The 17,804-nt window shown below is 37.1% G+C and overlaps 1 protein-coding gene across 1 annotated transcript in view; it reads right to left on the reverse strand.

The window, feature by feature from the left end:
• The window catches only part of ADCY2 (adenylate cyclase 2), a gene marked incomplete at its 5' end in the record, with an annotated part of 231,495 nt that overhangs the window by 53,016 nt on the left and 160,675 nt on the right, over positions 1–17,804 (reverse strand). Inside the window, 5 exons of the mRNA XM_082479253.1 lie at positions 4,487–4,584; positions 7,588–7,657; positions 12,974–13,054; positions 15,925–15,968; positions 17,328–17,504. Of these exons, the coding sequence (XP_082335379.1) occupies positions 4,487–4,584; positions 7,588–7,657; positions 12,974–13,054; positions 15,925–15,968; positions 17,328–17,504 (470 nt within the window). The remainder of the gene's footprint in view (positions 1–4,486; positions 4,585–7,587; positions 7,658–12,973; positions 13,055–15,924; positions 15,969–17,327; positions 17,505–17,804) is intronic.

Genomic DNA, 17,804 nt, shown 5'->3' on the forward strand with positions numbered 1-17,804 from the left:
ACTGCAGTCTACTCTTAGGAATTTAAAATCTATTAAGCAACAGAAGAGATGAATGAAAAGGAGTATAATTAACAGGCTTATTTTTTTATATACGCATAAACACTTCCAATTATATATGTCCTTCAGTGAGATTCAAGTAACCACACCTGCACTTCAAACTATTGCTATTCTTTTTCTGATATGAAGGATACAAAAAAGGAGTCTGTACACCTTAAGAAATTATTCAAAACAAGAATACCCCTATGAGTCAGGTTTGGAGTGCATCCTTGTAGAAGAAGAAATGAAGATGTTTGTGAGAGAAACTGGAGAGCAAGGGAAATAAAATTAACATGGCATAAGGAGACCTTATGCGAAGAGTACTTAATCATGCAGGCAACAGGCAAGAACAAAAGGTCTTTGTAGCTATTTTACATTATCAATGATGTTATTGGGGTAGAACAAGAAAAAGAAGTACGTAGCAAGGTGAACAAGATTCTGATTATCAGGACAAAGAGAAAAGGACTGAGGACAAGGAAAAGGAAAAGTGCTATCTTAGAATCCAGATTTGAGTGGTGAATACAGACAAAAAAAAGCTGTAAGATTTTTGCTCCCCACACCTCCTTCTTTTCTGGGAACAGCAGGATTTCTCTTTCAGTTAGACTAAGCCAAAGTAGTTTCATGCTGCTCCTAGAAGGAAAGAAGTGCGCTGAAAATGCTATAATGGGAAGAAAATACTAAAAATTAAGTGCCATCATAAACAAGCGTCATTTGAGGCAATGACTATAGAAAAGCCATGACATGCATTTATTTTATGTCACTGGAATGTTGCAAAACCAGTACAGGCCTTTACAGTAAACTGACCTCAGCTTTACTGTGTAGAGTCATCAAACGCACTGCACAGGTCACCAAATGCATTGCATTGACAGATTTGGGCAAACCATTTTGTCAAAAGAGCACATGGAATCCCACAAGTCAGCTGACTTTTTACCTGCCTCTTCCTATGCTTCAAGGAATGTCCTCATTCCTGAAGGGTCTGCTCTCTGCTACAGTGCCCCACCGGGAACCCTGACAGGACAGCCCCTGACAATCACTTACAGAGGAACAGAGTTTAAAATTGATGAAACAATACGACAACTTCCCAGGCTTCACATAGTTCCAAGTCTAAATAATTTATGATCTTGGCTGTCCTCATATCTTTCTGGTTTCATCAGTAAATATCTTTTTTGAATAATTCATTTTTATCAGGTGGTATGAGATTGGGAAGAAAAAATGTATTTATACATACTTATGGCTTGTTGGTAACATTTTAACTGAAAAATAAAAATTTATTATAACGATAAAGGTACTGAAAACGGAGAAGAGAGCTTATTATTTCTACACTTTTGTAACTTTTAGGAAAATACATGATACACGTCCCTTAATGAGACATAGAGAATTTCCTTAGCTTGCCAGGTAATTAACATTCATGTTTTGAACTATCTGATTGCGAATTCTCTTGAGGTGATAAAATCATAATGAAGCAATTACAAATGACAATTATACAAGGCAATACTGAATTCAGAGTTTTTTGGTATCTAATGGTAGCTACTTCTTAATTTGAATGATGCTTTCCCTAAGCCATTGATGGATTCAATGGCTGTGTAGACTAACTGTGTGGCAGTTTCAGTGTTTAGAAAAATCATTTGAGTATTGTAACTCCACTTAAGTTTGGGTTTTTTTTTTTTTATATCAGATACAGCAGAAAAATAGCTAGTAACGGTGGTTTTCTTTCATTTATATTGTCTTATATTTTACATGCCCGCTTTCAGACAAAGTTTTTAAGAACGACCTTTTCTATAAAGAAACTCAGCCGTGCCTGACTGGAAATACTATGTTAGGGCCTCCTAATCACCTTCAGCTAGCGAGATGATTGTTAGTTTGGCATGAGTCAGGACAAACGACACAATTTCTTGAACATAGCAGCCTCAAAAGACAAAGACATGGAAAAGAATCTTAAATGTAGCCCCAAACAAATCCCTTACTCGAATGGCATAAGAGGTAACTCCTGTTCAAAAGGAATACACTTTCATCGATTCACCAGTTTGCATTTCAAAAAATCACACTACCAATTCCATGTTAATTGACTGTTTCCCTAAATAAAGAATGTTGGGTTGTTGTGAGTTACTACAGGTACTTCTGTCACTTGGTAAACCAAGAATGCTTGAGAGCCACTGAAGGCCTCTTCTGAGGAAGTGTAATGACCAAGTTTTGCTGTCATTTTAATGTCACAATAAAGAGCTACTCCTCTTGATACGGCTCACCCCAAGATATTGTTGACTTGATTGAATTTGTATTTACCACTTCGTGTAATGTTTACCATGTCAACACCGCATCCATTTATTGATGCTGGGAAAATTAAAACATTAATAAATTATTTCAGCTTTGAAATAAATGTCTCGTGATCTTGCAGATATTACTTATTACTTGCAACTTGCTGGATGTTACTCACCATCAAGTATCTCCAAATCTACTTTAAAGCAGCAGGTGGTGTGCCTGCACAGAAATCAATGATATTACACTGCTGCAAAACCAGATTAATGGAATAGTGAATCAATAAAACCCAATGAGAGACGCAATTTATCTCCCTGTCTCCATTAGATCACCATTCAAAAATCCTGCAGAATTTTTGGAAGAAAACAAAAAGGCGAGATAGAATTTTAGACTAAACTATGATTTATTTCATTTTTTTTTTTTTTTTTTTTTTTGCTGGAAGGAAATAACAGGGGCAGCCCCAAAGTATGTTTGATTTAAGCTACATTTGTGATGACTCCATACACTGGTGATTTTTCAACTTTTTTTTTTTTTAATTTGCAATGCTCCCAGTTTTCCAGCAAAGATCCATATGTCTGTATAATACTTTGCCTTTCTCTCTTCCATTCACTCTTCCTTTTACAATTTAATATGCAGCCCTATAAAAGGACCGAAAGATAATTTAAATTTTGGTAATGAAAAGGATAAATCATATGTATCTTTTTCTCTGATGTTAGAAAGAGATCATGTAATACAAGCATATCCTTTGACAAGTTGGAGGACTTTTTCGTTATATTTTAATGAGCTGCAGAACTGGTTTAAGAGACACAATAAGGATATAGCAAAATGAGCATCTTACTACAGGCACGACAGGTGATAAATCTAGATTCATTTTTGTGACTGAAATCAAAACAAAAATACAGATTCCTAAATCATACTGCTGGAAGGGACAAGTTAGAACCATATTTGGTTTTTGGTATATCACAAACTACAAATTTCCCTTAATTAATTCCTGTACTAATCAAAATACAGTATGAGCTTGTAAAATATGCTCATTATGCAAAATGACAAATAAAATTAGTCATGGGTCTTAACTTCATATTTTGTAACCGTAATGCCTAAAGTCAGACTAAACCATGTGCAGGATACTGCTGAATTCTTGGAAGAGTGTCCCTTTGCGGCTTGTGTCTCCATGTTAGAAACTAGCTGGGAAACCCTTTGCAAAGAAAATGCTGTAACATCTGAATAGAAGTCCATAAAACTTTATACATGTTATAAAACAAGTCTGCAGTATGGAAAGTCAATTTATAATGACCGAACAGTTCCTTCTGGCTTTGAATTAAAATGTAAGTACTACAGCACAAGACCAATCAATCAACTAAGTTATAAACACTACTCCTGAAAACGCTGCACAGGAGAAAAGACTATGAATGAAGAAATACCGTATCATGGGGAATATACAGCGTCGGCTTTGGAAACAATTGCTATAAAACAAATATCAACTTTCCACTGTGTAAACAATATCAACAGCAAAATTCCATTTTAAGAAGTCTAATAAAATATTCTTTACTGGAACTGTCTTTGAGTTTTCTCAGCCTTTCTAGAATATGCACAGAGAGAAAGATAGCTGATTTATATGCACAAATATAAATTAGCACATATTATATAAATTCTGGTAAAAATAATTACTCCAGCAACCGATTATAATATTTTAAAATTAGTTTTAAAAAGAGGTATTTTATGAATAGTAATGCTCTGTTTGCATGCCGAATAGAGCAGTATTATCACAGTAATATGTTAAATACATTTATTTAATCATAGTCCCAATTCTGCAATCCATTTTGTCCCACTTCAACATCCAGTTGTCCACTTATTTTGCATGTAATTTTAGTTGCACAAACTTACAGCTTGCATTACTTTTTTTTACACATATGAATTTCATTCCTAGCATTATCACAGCTTTTTAAGTGCAAAGATAAAAACTAAAATGAATGAAGAATTGATACTAATGCTTGGCATCACGCTACTGACAGCATTTAAAATTAGAAACAAGCATAAGTGAAAATGGGCTGAAATCCGCAATCCTCTCTATTCAATTTCATTTCCATGAATTGACCTCCGTAATCTGACAATTCCAAATTTTTTTTATTTATACAAGTTCATTTTTTACATTAATGAGAAAATACAGGTAGGAATGAATACGTTAGATACCACTTACTTTGGCAATACCAGAATCTGCACAACAAAAATGCAGAAGAATATGAGACAGGCACAAGTCACATAATACTTGAATGCAGGCAGAGTAGTTGCTCGATACTAGAAGAAAAAAAAGCAAATCTTAAAAATACAATTTCCAAAGCAGATAAAATATCACTGAACTGAAATTCCAGCTTAAAGATGTGGAGAAGTATAGGCAGTCTTTAGCAACAGTAAATTTCCTGTTGTTCAATGACTTCTACATCCACTCGCATAGGGCTAGGGATTATCAGGCATAGTATTGAATCTTTTTACTTCTTGAAGAACAGCTTAAATAGCCATGTCGAATAGTTTTGTCTTGTTCCTCTGCAGAACAGGACTATCTCAAATGAATCATAAAACGTTTAATTTATTAAAAAAAAGCAAAAGCATTTTAAAAAATATTTTTAGGAATGGCTAACCATTCTTAGCTGATTCCAAGTTTCTCAGTCATTAATTCCCCAAACTGATTTTCAATTATTAATAAATACTGAATGGGCTGAAACAGTTATAAAAAAACATAACAGTCATTTAGACAGGAAACTTCCGAGCACACAAAGCAGCAAAATGTAACTGTGCTACAGATGTGTATGAATGCTCCATTTCCAACAACACAGCTAGCAGTCATACTGATATTTGCTGGGGCTATATTATTACTTCAATTAAAATATTTTATGTCTGTGTTAAAAGGCCTCATATGTCCACTGATACTATTAAACACCTGATATTCTTAGGAGAGAGTCCATTTGATCTGTTTTGTCATGAGAAAGAATCTATTTATGAATCTCTAATCAGCCTGTCTAGAGACATAAGAATTAAGCAATGAAATATTTATCAAAATTGTTCTGCTATTTGAGATAGATATGTCTAGATTGAAACCAATTAAGTACTCAAAGGGAAATGACCTAAGTATCGGGCCTATTAAACTTACTTATCCTATCAAAGTTTTTTCGAAGGGTAAGAGTTTAAGATTTGCTTATTAAAAGAAAATGTACCAAAGATTATTTTCACAAAGTGCTCAAAATGCAAACCTCATAGAATGGAAAGTGCACACGCTGTGCTTTCTAACTGCAAGCACACAGCTGTGTCTTTGTGCTTACTGCCAAGTTCTGCCCTTGAAACTGGGGCACCAAAGTTTACATGAACGTGTAGAAACTGAGTTTAGCAACACAACAGCTTTTTTTTCACTTTTGAATTGTATGAAAAATTAAAAGCAATCCTTATCACATACCTAAACAAACTTCAAGGCACAAATATGACTTTGCTCCATGGGCACATTTGCAATAAGTTTTGTTCTTCCACCTGTTGTATATGTTTGTTGTATCTTAATGGTCTTGTCCAACAGTTTTGGACCCTGAATTGCTGTTAAAATCTCAAAAAGTTCCAACCCACTTGTAAATTCATTTCAGTGTTTCACACTTCTCCAGAGATTTCCCAATGAAGTCAAGCGACTCAGTCCTTAGGTTAAATAATTATTTTGCTTTATTACCTTGCCGTGCTTTCAGGTCCTACAGGGCCTGAAAAGCTCCTGTTTAAATCAAAGGTAGGCTTCTTACTGAATTCTTTAAAGCCAAGACTGGACTGAGGAGTCATTAAAAGTCAGTGAAGAAAGATATTAAAAAGCTGGATCCGAAAAGAACAATTAGTTCTTTGCCATTCCACAGCATTCTGTAGTCTAAAAGAGATTAGACTCCTACAGGGAGCAACTACACAGCCGAGTAGTTTACCTGCCCGATTTTCTCCCAAGTCCTGATTCCCCGATTGTCCGAAGTGCACATATGATGGTTTTCTTTCAAAGTTCTCTTTCAGAATTTATCAGTTTGCACCATCCACGTTAAAACCTGAATGTGCTCCTACACACAGCTTTGATCCAATTAGCGTAGCCTTTAAATACTTTGGATGAGACCACAGCAGGTCTAGGCTTCTTCTCTCTTATGCCATCTCTACGCAGCCTCAATAAGCCTGGAAACTTTTTTCACCTGAACACATTTCCAAGGGCATACAACACGTGCCTTTGGCAGCTGGCCATAAGAACGCTATTCTGCTGAGCTGTGAAAGAATCTGAAAATTATTTCAGATGCTTTGAATCAAAAGACATATACAAAAATAGTTAAATACGCATTTGATCACCACATGGGACCCAGAGTATACTTGCACCTATGCTATACTGTGTGAACACAGTATGGCAATACTTCCTCTACCTCATTCTCACCAGGCTCACTCATTTATAGAGCCAGTTGGGGTGAAACCTACCTCCTACTTCCCTGAAGGACAGCATAACTGCTCAGCTGTCAGCTGCCCTTTGCTTCTGAGAAAGCAGAAAGAGGCAACTCTCCAGTCTTCCCGCTGAAGCTATGTCAGTATGTAGAAACACACTCGAGCTCTACACGGCCGTAAAACAAAGCAAAGACCTGACTTTCTAGGCTAGTGGTCATGACAGTCACCTAAACGAGAAGAATCTTTCATTCTGATCAAACAATACCATTTACTCCAGCTGTACACAGGTCTCAAGCACGCTTTATCACACGTATTAGAAGAATATTTAGTGTGTTGCATCCAAGACAGCTAGGCATTTTTCTTAACAAACATTTATAGTATTGTTTCCCCAGAATGACTGTGAGCATCAAGTGCATGTGGAGAAAACCAGTGAGCAACTGGTATCATTCAGAGATTGTCATTACTACAAGTGGAGTACTTGGGACATGACAAAAGAAAAAATATTAAAACCAGTGGAGTTTGATAAATGCCTTTTTGAGGATGTACACGATGGAACTTGGGAATCCTTTGCTCCAGTTACACCAAATCTGGGCTATCAAACTTCCTCCCAATTCTGTGAGACCATGCAAATTTCAAGGAATTTAAGTGAACTGCAGAGCCTTACAAACTGGAAAGCAGTTGCAGACATCACACTCATAAAATTTCTTCCGTAAATTACCTAAAACATTATTGTAACATTTGGGCACTTCTCCCTGCAGGAGAGCTGCTGTGGCCACGGCTCTATGTTACAAAAGCAAGGGATACAAGCCTCACTTAGGAAGAGGCAAAGAAGGAATCAACCATGAATTTGCAGTGAAAATAACTTACTTCTTTTTCCAGAGTCTTATTATAGAAAAGAAGTGATATTCTTTGAATGTCTTCAGATTTAAGCCACTGCCTGGAAGAGAAAAGGAACATCATAACTGACACAAGAATAAAGTAGTCCTGTCTTTTTATATTACTGAAATGCAGTAAAATAAGAAAATCACCTTGAATAAAGCACGTTCCTGTGTACTGCAATGTATATGGTGAATTGCACTTACAGTTAAAAGTGAAAACTACAAAACCTCTCTCCCTTTTGACTTCTATTGCTAATATACACATGAAACAAAAGCTCAGATGAACCATTTTTTCTGTGGATCATTCCTAAGGAGAATCAAGGGAGAGATTTATATGAAGTAATTCTGACACTGGCGTTCCACTTGTCCAAAATGCTGTGGTATATCCAGTTCACCAAAGAGAACTTGAGATAAAAACAGTCCTTCACAAGTTACATTTCAGACACACGCTGTTATAACATGCAAGAGTTTCAGGTAAATTACACTTGCCAAACTCCTATTCCAAAAGAAAATACAAAAAAAAAATTATTAAAAGGGGAGGAATGATTTTGTGTTTGAGCTGTATTAGTCTCTTGACCACACCCTTGTACCCTAGAGCTAGATTTCGATCTTTTTACTGATTATAAAAACATCTTCCACGCTTAAAGATGAGAAATACAAAATAGAATAAGCACTTGCATTGAAATGACAAAACTATTTTAAAAGTGAATCTTGACAAAAGCTTGACATAGTTTTTACAAAATGAAAAGTTCTAATATGAAAGTCTACATTTATTTTAACGGCCACTTGAAAAGAAACAGAATATTTAAACTTCAAGAAGGTTATGTTGCACCTCAAGGGGACTACGCAAATTTTAAAAAAATATTTAAGCAGACCGCTTCTGTGAAGGTGCAATATTTGAGCTTGAACACTAATAGCAGAGCCTGAGATTTTTTTTCAACCTTTCCAGCTATAACTTTAAATTAGGCTCTAAGCTAGTAGTGTAGCTAATGCCTCCTAAATAAAAGGCAAGTCTCAACCGACAGGCTGCAATGCAAATAAGTAGCAGCAATGAACCACTGTGGAATATATCATATCCTAAATTAAGGCCCTGAGAGAACAGGAGTGGACAGAGTGGAGTGTAAGCTATTAGCTTCAATTTGTGAAACCCAAAATACCTGTTTCATTGCTTAGGAGACTATCCCTGTTCCTGTGCAATCTGTTTCATTATAAAAAGGGGCTGAAAACATATTCAGTTTTAGGTATGCCTAATTCAAAAATATTTTTCATAGTTTGCTCTGCAATGGCTCGCATCTATGTCTGATCAAATTTAGGATTCTGAGAAGAAACAGATATAATAGACTGTTGTACATATAGCATGATTTTGTTTGGGTCTAGCTGTAATCTATTGGAGAAGACTATTCAGACTATAATCTATTCAGTTTGTGGAACATTTTTGGTAAACTGTGGAAATTAACTGCAAGTCTTTTTCCAATTAGATGTAATAATTGAACAAAAAGTAAACCTCTTCTCCAAATTGTTAACTAATTTCCCTTTTTTTTCCTTATGGTATCTTGACAGGTGGATTGATTTAATTACCATTACCACACCGCTAAAAAGTTCTGTCTGCAGATCTACTCCCAAAGGCCTCATTTGGTCTGTACACACTCGATCGCGTGTGAAGTCAGTAGTGCCGTTTAGAGCAAATGCGGCCTCATACTCCACATTACAAGCTTATATCTTCAGGCTTTTAATTCTATTTCAAAGCTCAGGAAAAAAAAAGCTACAGCGGTTTTAGGCAGCAGGTGTCCAGAGGCCTGAGATGAGGGAAACAGCGTAACACAGACAAACGTAAACGGAGAGCAAGTACAGAAGAGGGAGCACAAAGTCACATACCTTTGGCACAGAGATAAGGGCTGAAAACTTCTGCCTACAGCCCGAACCCTTGCTGAGCCTAAAAGCTACCAGAGTATTTGCAAGTACGTGGGAAGATGCCTCCTGGCAAGCCAGGTACCAAATTTCTGTTTAAATTCTTTTGCAATTCAAGGAACAACACAGACAGACAGCTGAATTCTGCCTGTATCCACAGAGGCGTGTGGTTTGGCAGGGCTCGTACTGATTGACAACGTACAGCAAGGAATTATGCACAAGAACACAGCAGCCACCATGACTTAAAGAAAAAAGAGAGGAAAGAGTGTGTGTTTCTAACGTTTGCAACCTACTTATCAAAGAGCAAATAACTTTAGGTTAGCTCCCTCTGTAGGTATATATTTAGATAGCAGATGGCCATCCATCCATCCATCCATCCATCTATCCACCCATCATGTGATGTCCTACAGAAGTCCCCAAACCACCAAGGTTCAGGGTGGCATAGCTAGGGCTATTCACGCCCCTCCTGTGCAGGACAGGCACTCTGCAGCCAGCAATACTTTGTTCAAGGTACGGGGAAAAGAAACATGTGGAGAAAGTATGATGTTGCACTTTAATGGCTGAGGCACTCAGCTGAGATATAAGAAGCTCTTTGTTCCTCACTCACTCTTGTAATTCTGTATTTACATATCTTTTAATGTAGTGCTCTTACAGAATAATAACGAATAAACAGGTCATAACTTTCCTCATGCAGTTTTGCAAGGAGCATTGCCAACGAAATCTACTCCTCTGAATCATGTTATAAGGCCAGTGGGCCGCATTTTAGATGCCACAGTTTCATTCGCGCTCCAGAAGAAGGAATTAAACCCAGACGCCCTGAGTTACTGACAGCGTGTGCATGTGGCACACGTTCTTGTGAGAAGGTGGCTAAGCTAGCTTGTGAGCCAGCAGGAGAGCAGTGAGGGAGGGAGCCCAGAGAAAACGCTGCACTGCTTAAAAAACCTGAGGTACCATTTCAATACGTACTGCACTATTTTGCACTGTGTAAAAACAGTGATTCGTTTGGATTACAGCTTTGTCTCGGACTACGAAGACGCAGACTCTGCATTCCCTTATCTTTGTGTTACTGGCTGTTAAACACCTGGACATGTAATATCCGAAGACCCACATATGACCATTTGCTCGCAACCGGTTACTTTTTTCACAGAATGACACGTGGCAAAGAACCATGATGTGGATGAAAAAGTCAGACCTTGCTGGCAGCTCAGGGTGGGAAGAAACAATGGCTCTGTACAAGGAATGTTTGCTTTTAAATTATTTTCATGCAATATTCTTATTTAAAAGGTTAAAAGAATGTTAATTTTAATACCATATTTTATGTGCAATGTTTTTTAAAATTTTCTTCATTCAGTCACAGGCCTACTTGCTACACAATCCAAACTTTACACTTACAAACATGTAGAAATACCAGTTTTCTCACAGATTTTCTTAAAAGTTTACTTCTGCATTCACAAAAGCAAAAGATTTAGCTTCACAACCACTCCATTAGATTAGCTGATAGTGTTACTTTCATTTCACAGCCGAAAAATTGAGGCACAAACCCCCACACAATTATAAAGAAAACAAAAACTTAATTAGTACTGTGTCCTAAATGTAGGAAATCTTTTATCTAATTTTTCTGAGTGCTTAGCATTCATGTATTTAGAATACCACTGAATTAACTTGCCCTTTGAGGAATGAGCACTTTTGACTACTTATTCTTGGGTATCCAACTGAATAATATCGTTCAAGTGATTCATTCAGCAAATCAATACAGGGATAGGTAGAGAATCTAGTTTTGGAAGGAGGCATTCAGCCTCTCTGACATATAAGAACATTCCTTATCTTTCTACAATTCCCCATGTAATTCACAAAACGCACTGAAACTTTTTCAGCAACCTTTTTCATCACACAAACCTCTCTTATCCCCAAGTTTCTCTGAATTTTATGCACTAATTAGATAAGGCAGGGATTCTCTCCGATAAAACAACATACAGTATGATCATACCAATACTTTATTTTAATTCATTTATACAGAGGCTTTACTTTTGACATTAAACCATCACTTTTAGAATTCACTTATCAGAGCAAGTGTACCTTTAAGACACATAAAACCTGGGAAAATTTGGATATCTGTTTTAGGCAAGTCTAGTATAATCAAAAGGCTATCACATGATCTACCCTCTTTCACTGTATTTTTTCTATGACCTGTAACTATCAACACTTTTTTCTATAAATAATAACTGAAAAATACTTTCCTAAAGCCAAGTACCTTTTAATAGGATTAATATGCAAAAAACCAAATGTGACATACGAGCATTTCATAATTAGGTGTAATACTCAGGTAATTAAGATTCTGAGTAACAGAAGTAGGGGGGAAAATGTAATTCATCACAATTACTGTCCACATTTTTGAAGGGCTATTCCCGTATTTCAACAGATAAATATAAGCAAACTGAACACTTATTTTGGACTGGTATTGATTTTTGACATTGATTTTGATTCTCAGCCTGGAGAAGAGAATGCTCCCAGGAGACCATATTACAGCCTTTCAGTACTTAAAGGGGATTTAGATGAGAAAGATGAGGACAAACTTTTTAGCAGGGCCTGTTGTCATATGACAAGGGGCGATGGTTTTAAACTAAAAGCAGGTAGATTTAGACTAGATACAAGGAAGAAATTTTTTACAGTGAGGGTGGTGAAACACTGGCACAGGTTGCCCAGAGAGGTGGTAGATGCCCCATCCCTGGAAACATTCAAGGTCAGGTTGGATGGAGCTCTGAGCAACCTGATCTAGTTGAAGATGTCCCTGCTCATTGCAGGGAGGTTGGACTACATGACCTTTAAAGGTCCCTTCCGACCCAAATTATTCTATGATTCTGTGATTTTTCTCTCAGTCTTATCTATTCACCAGCAAACAGAGAACATCAATACCACCTCCAGCTCTTCCTAGGATGCAGAAACAATACATGCCACGTTGCCTCCCCCAACAATTTCAATACGCCGTCAAGCTTAGCCTTCTCTAAGAAATCAACAAACCAGCTGAAACAAAGAGATATTAAACTATGGTTTTAGGGAAAGTTTATAATTCTGGGGAGATGTTTCTGTGACAATTGTGAAGTATCAATTTTCACGTCATTCTGATTCCCGAGCCAGTTGTTTCTTGTCTCTTCTGTGCTTTCAGATGAGGTAATTCTGTAGAGTTATGGCTATGAGTATACAGCTATGAACAGTTACAGAGCAAAAAACCCTTTGCCATGAAGATCAAGACAAGCCAAAACCTGTGTCTCACCATGATTCACAGGCACTGTCTTATCCCATACAGTAGAAAATGTTACGGTACAGCCTATCTTCACAATGTGCAGAGCTTCCTTTTACTGTTTTCAGACTTCTGTGTGCATGTGGCAGCAAGAAATAGTAAGCACTACCCTCTGCTGCTGATTTATGTCAAAGTTGAAGGAAGGAGACAACAGAGGATAAAAACCTACTTTTGAGCATTGATTCCATCAATGGCCTGGATCATCCTCTCATTCAGTTCCTCCTCAAACCTTCTTTTCTGTGATTTTGTTCTGAAATGAAAAATGTGGAAAGATACTTTGGAAAATCATTACATTCTTAATAAACATTAACTTTAAACAAAATTGAGCACAAAATCTGAAATTAGTTGCAAACATATGTCATGTTTCTCTTTTTATAACTTATAACACAACCGGATTTTTTCTTTTCCCTGGACTCAGCATGAACTCAACAGAGGATTGTTAGAATGGGTTTGGTTTTGCTAACATGTATTACTGCAAACATCATCAGTCCTTTCAGCAGTTGCGCTCTCCTTAAAAATGGGGTATTTCAAATATTGCCAGACTATGTCTCTGACTCTTGAAAACTTAAATCCAATGTTAACTTCATGACAGTGTTTTGTAAGAAGTCAACAGTCAGATCTGAAATTTGACTCTTTGATTACCAAAAAGTTCTTAACCTACAAATTTGACCCTGTCAATGGTAACACAGATTGTCTTCAACATCAAGTTTTTTGGGTTATTTACCCAAAATGCATAACCTGTTGCAGGATTCAAATTCATACAGAAATTATATTAGTGTACTTACGGTAACTTTAAACATGCTTCCATGCCCATTCAATACTACAGAATTTAGTTAAGAAAGTGTTTACAACTTATTTTTCACATGTGAAACAACCTGCCTAGGAGAAATAGCTAAACAGGTGAGGAGGCATTACCTAATCACACTTAATCCTCTTGGCGGATCCCTAACAACACAAGACTATCACCTGACTAGATAAGAGCTAAGACTGCCACAGACAGAAGCCCACAGGCAGGCTTCAAAACCCACACTTTCATATTCTAATAAAATACTGGTTTTCACAGCGCGGATTATTATTTCAGCTCTCTCCTGTGGGAATGCCTAACCAGCTTATCTACAATCCTAGTTATATGCCTCACTATGGAGATTAGACTCCAGTAATGGTTTCTAGAAACACCTTCCATAATATGGTATCAAGACTTATGGTAACATTTGTACCATTTGGATCAATTTTGAAGCGGAATTCAGAAACACACAAGCTAGAACATCTCAGAATCTTAAAGCATTTCATTATTTGCAAATACCACAGTCCAATGATTTTTCTTTTTACCATAAGGCTGATAGAAGTCCTTTTGACATACTCTCCAAATGTAAATGCGCGGTTTTAAAAGCAGAGACTGTTTTTGTTAATATCATGCATATACAACTTGTTCATCTTCTGGAATTTAGCACTATTTTAGGTAATTGCATAGCTCCCCAGTGACCTGTGATTTGTTGAGGAGACATTTACCGAGCAGAGAGATGGGGAAGGAACAGACAGAATGACTTTTTTGCATAACCAAAGACAATAAAAATCCAAATTTTTAAAGGGTTCTTTCAAACTATTTTATGGTATTTGTGATGTTACTTATAATTTTGCAACAAAGACATTATCCGAAGTGTTATTAGGTTATTAAAATAAAAATGAGCCATTCCAGGTTTCTGACAGCACAAAGCTTGTTTTTTAAACAGATGTCGTTCTTTTCTTGATTTAGGGTTTTTTTAAAGAACTGATCAGTTCAATCCTGTTTCCATTTCTCACCATCTTGCCTGAGGCACTGAAGTACCAAGCAGGAGAATGAAAACTTTAAGCTATTGTGATTTTGCTAACATTTTGTGTAGCAGGAGCACTACAGGAAGACCACAAAATACCTTTTGAATGTTTACTATTGCAAAGATACTACAGACTTTGAAATAATAAACCACAATGCAAATACAAAGCAATTAAGAAAGGAATTAAAAATAATAACAAAAAATAATTAAAAAATATCTCTTTTAGTACTTATTGTTAGTTGTTGTGACTCAAATTATTAACGGCCCTTTCCATCTTCCCTTTTCTTATCCCTCTGTGCCTTCTCTCAGTTTTCCTGCGTATAATTTTCTCCTCACTGATAGAGTAATTGGGTTATTAGAAGAAATGAATAGTAGCCCATCAACACACTTACACTATTTCAGAATAATGCTATTTGTTAGCAGGAAGTGTATTCACAATTCATAAGTAACATGTCTGCCAAATCTGTTTCCATAGCCCTGCCCAACATAAGAGATACGAGCTCAAAAAATAGTTTGGGTGAGAAATGGCCCTCAATATTTGAAAGCCTGCCTTATTTATATATGCATGCATATGAACGTATATGTTTTTGTATGGACTTTATATGAGTAAGTGTGTCCTGGTTTGAGCGACACAGGATTCATTTCTCTTTCAGTAATTTTCGTTTGTAGTAAGGTCTTTTCTAATGCTTGGGAAAACTGCATATTTAGAAGACCTTAGTGTCTGAATTTGTGAAAATATTTACTTTATAGCCAGCTATGCTCTGTGGGTTTCAAGGTCTCAGTGTTTTTAGAGCTCGCCAGGTGCAGGGATGAGGAGGAGCGAGACCCGGGCACTTGACCCAAGCTGGCCAATGGCATTATTTCATACCATGAACGTCACCTTCATTATATAAATTAGAAAGTTTGCTGAGGAGTTTCCCTCTCCCTTGATGGCTGACATCCTGAGAACATCTTGCCCTGGTGCTGGACCACTGAGTTCTTCCTTCCCTCCTGAAGCCGCAGCGCTCGCAGTGTCTGACATTTGCTGTCCCCTGCTGGGAGTGCACAGCTTCCTACTGATAGAATTGGCTGAGTATATTCCTTGTGTATTTTATATTGGTATCGGGATCAATAGTGGTTCTTTAGTGTTATTAATGTTTAGCATTATTCTATTAAATCGGTTTATATTTCAACCCTCAGGTTTCCTTGTTTTTTCCAATTCCCCTTCCTGGGGGGGAGGGGTCATTGGGTGATAGAATGATTGTCTAAACAAAAATAAATTGTTGTGGGTTCTTCAAACCATAACAGTGATTTTTAAAAATTAATTTACCTCTCTCTGCAACGCTGAAAATGATATTGTCCCATGGGAACATCCTAAAAAACAAAAGAAAATACCAATGAACTAGAATAGACTTTGACAACAGTAAGTCGCTTTAAAAATAGTGTTGCAAACAGGGTCAAGTAAGGAGAAGAGTTTCCAATACAAACACTTTTAGCATTAGATTAAAACTGTCTAAAAGAAAAATCTAGCCAAGACTGAAGATGGAGTGACCCGGAGACAAACTGATCTGTCATTATAAACACTAAATAACTAGTACAACAGTCTGAATCCAAAAATGTTTTGCTTTACTAGAAAGTCACTGCTTCAAAGTCACCACTATTTTAATGCAGCTGAAACTCCTGCCAGCTTCAGCAAAAAACAATGATGTTAAGTGTTTTTGAAAAAAAACAGTCTTGAGTGGCCAAATACAGGCAATGGTCATTATTTTTTGAACACAGTTTTATTGATAAGCAACAGCAGCCATCACAACCGCATTTATTTTGTGATTAATAGTGATGACTGGGTACTTTCTATAATGAACACGCCACAATTTACATTCTGATGCACTGTATTTATTGAACAAGATGGGTTAGGTGGCTCACTCCTGTGTTCTCACATCTATCAGGAACAAAATTGAACACCAATGTAGAAAACTATTAGAATTTACCTTTATGTTTGCACTTTCTAGAAGTAGAAGATAACGCAATGTACAACTGTGGAGTGACAGCATCTTACTGACAGCAGTAAAATAGTGTTAGCAACATTAAAAATAAATCTTTTCTGTTCAGTTTAAGAGATGTAACGTTGCACTATAGCACTGTGCAACTCAGGCCATCAGCCACAGCTGATGAGTGGTTAGTGTACCTTCAAATGGTAGGTGTTACAGTGAGTATGGATTTGGTTCCCAGAGAACTCTTCTAGTAAAGTCCACTCCAGGCACCACAGGAATATTCTAACTTCACAGCCTTTGTTCCAGGTTTGGCCATGTTCCAAATGGACAATGTGATTAAACAGCCAATTAATCTCAGGGGGTGTCTCTGTATCAACAAGTGTTCCTTCCCAAAGGTGTTGCACTGTGGCTTTATGTTCAAAAAGTCTTTCCACAAGGTGAACAGCATCCACTCTACATGCTGTGACTGGGACTCAAGCTCACAGGGCCAAACTGTGTATTTTAGTAAGTACATTGGACTCCTTATAATTCAGAGATGCACTTATAGCAAGACAGGGCTCCTTAGAGTCTAATTCAAAGCTCACATGCCAATGGAAAAACTGGCAGTAACTTCACTGGGTTCACTGCCCTGTACAAACGCGTGTATCTTCTTCTATCAGAAATAACCAGGTGTTTACCAGTGAGCACCTTTTTCCTTTCAAATATTGCTAAATTGTATGAAATGACATAAGTAGGCCCCTACTGTTGTGCTAATCTTGCCGTTTTCAGTGGTCATGCTGTCCCTGTGGTGCAAGTGTGCAAATGGCTTGGCTGCTCCCCAAGATTCCAGGTACCGGGTCATGCGGACAGAAGCTCTCATTTTGGCTCCATCAAGAGTATGTCGCGGTCTAATGTGATGCTGAGGGCTTCGCTTCTCTCCCTGGTTGACAGAGAATAAAAGGTGATATCAGCCTTGGTGTTCATTACCTTTTGAAGCAGTAATGCATCATCTGGTGCCACATGCTTAGGAACTTAAAAATGGAAAGATGCTAAGAACCTGCAATTCTTAATGATGTTGCTGGGAAATATCAGAGACTTCCTTCTGAAGAGCAGGAAAGATTTGCAACGCAAACATTATGTATTTGTAGGAATCAGTAATAGCTTTGATCAATATCTTATGGTAGTGAATTATTCCATTAAGAGATTAGTGGTCCTGCTCAGAAGTAACTATGACTGGCCA

This window comes from Vanellus vanellus (assembly GCF_965231255.1).
Source record: "Vanellus vanellus genome assembly, chromosome: 2".
In the NCBI taxonomy this organism is placed as follows: domain Eukaryota; kingdom Metazoa; phylum Chordata; class Aves; order Charadriiformes; family Charadriidae; genus Vanellus; species Vanellus vanellus.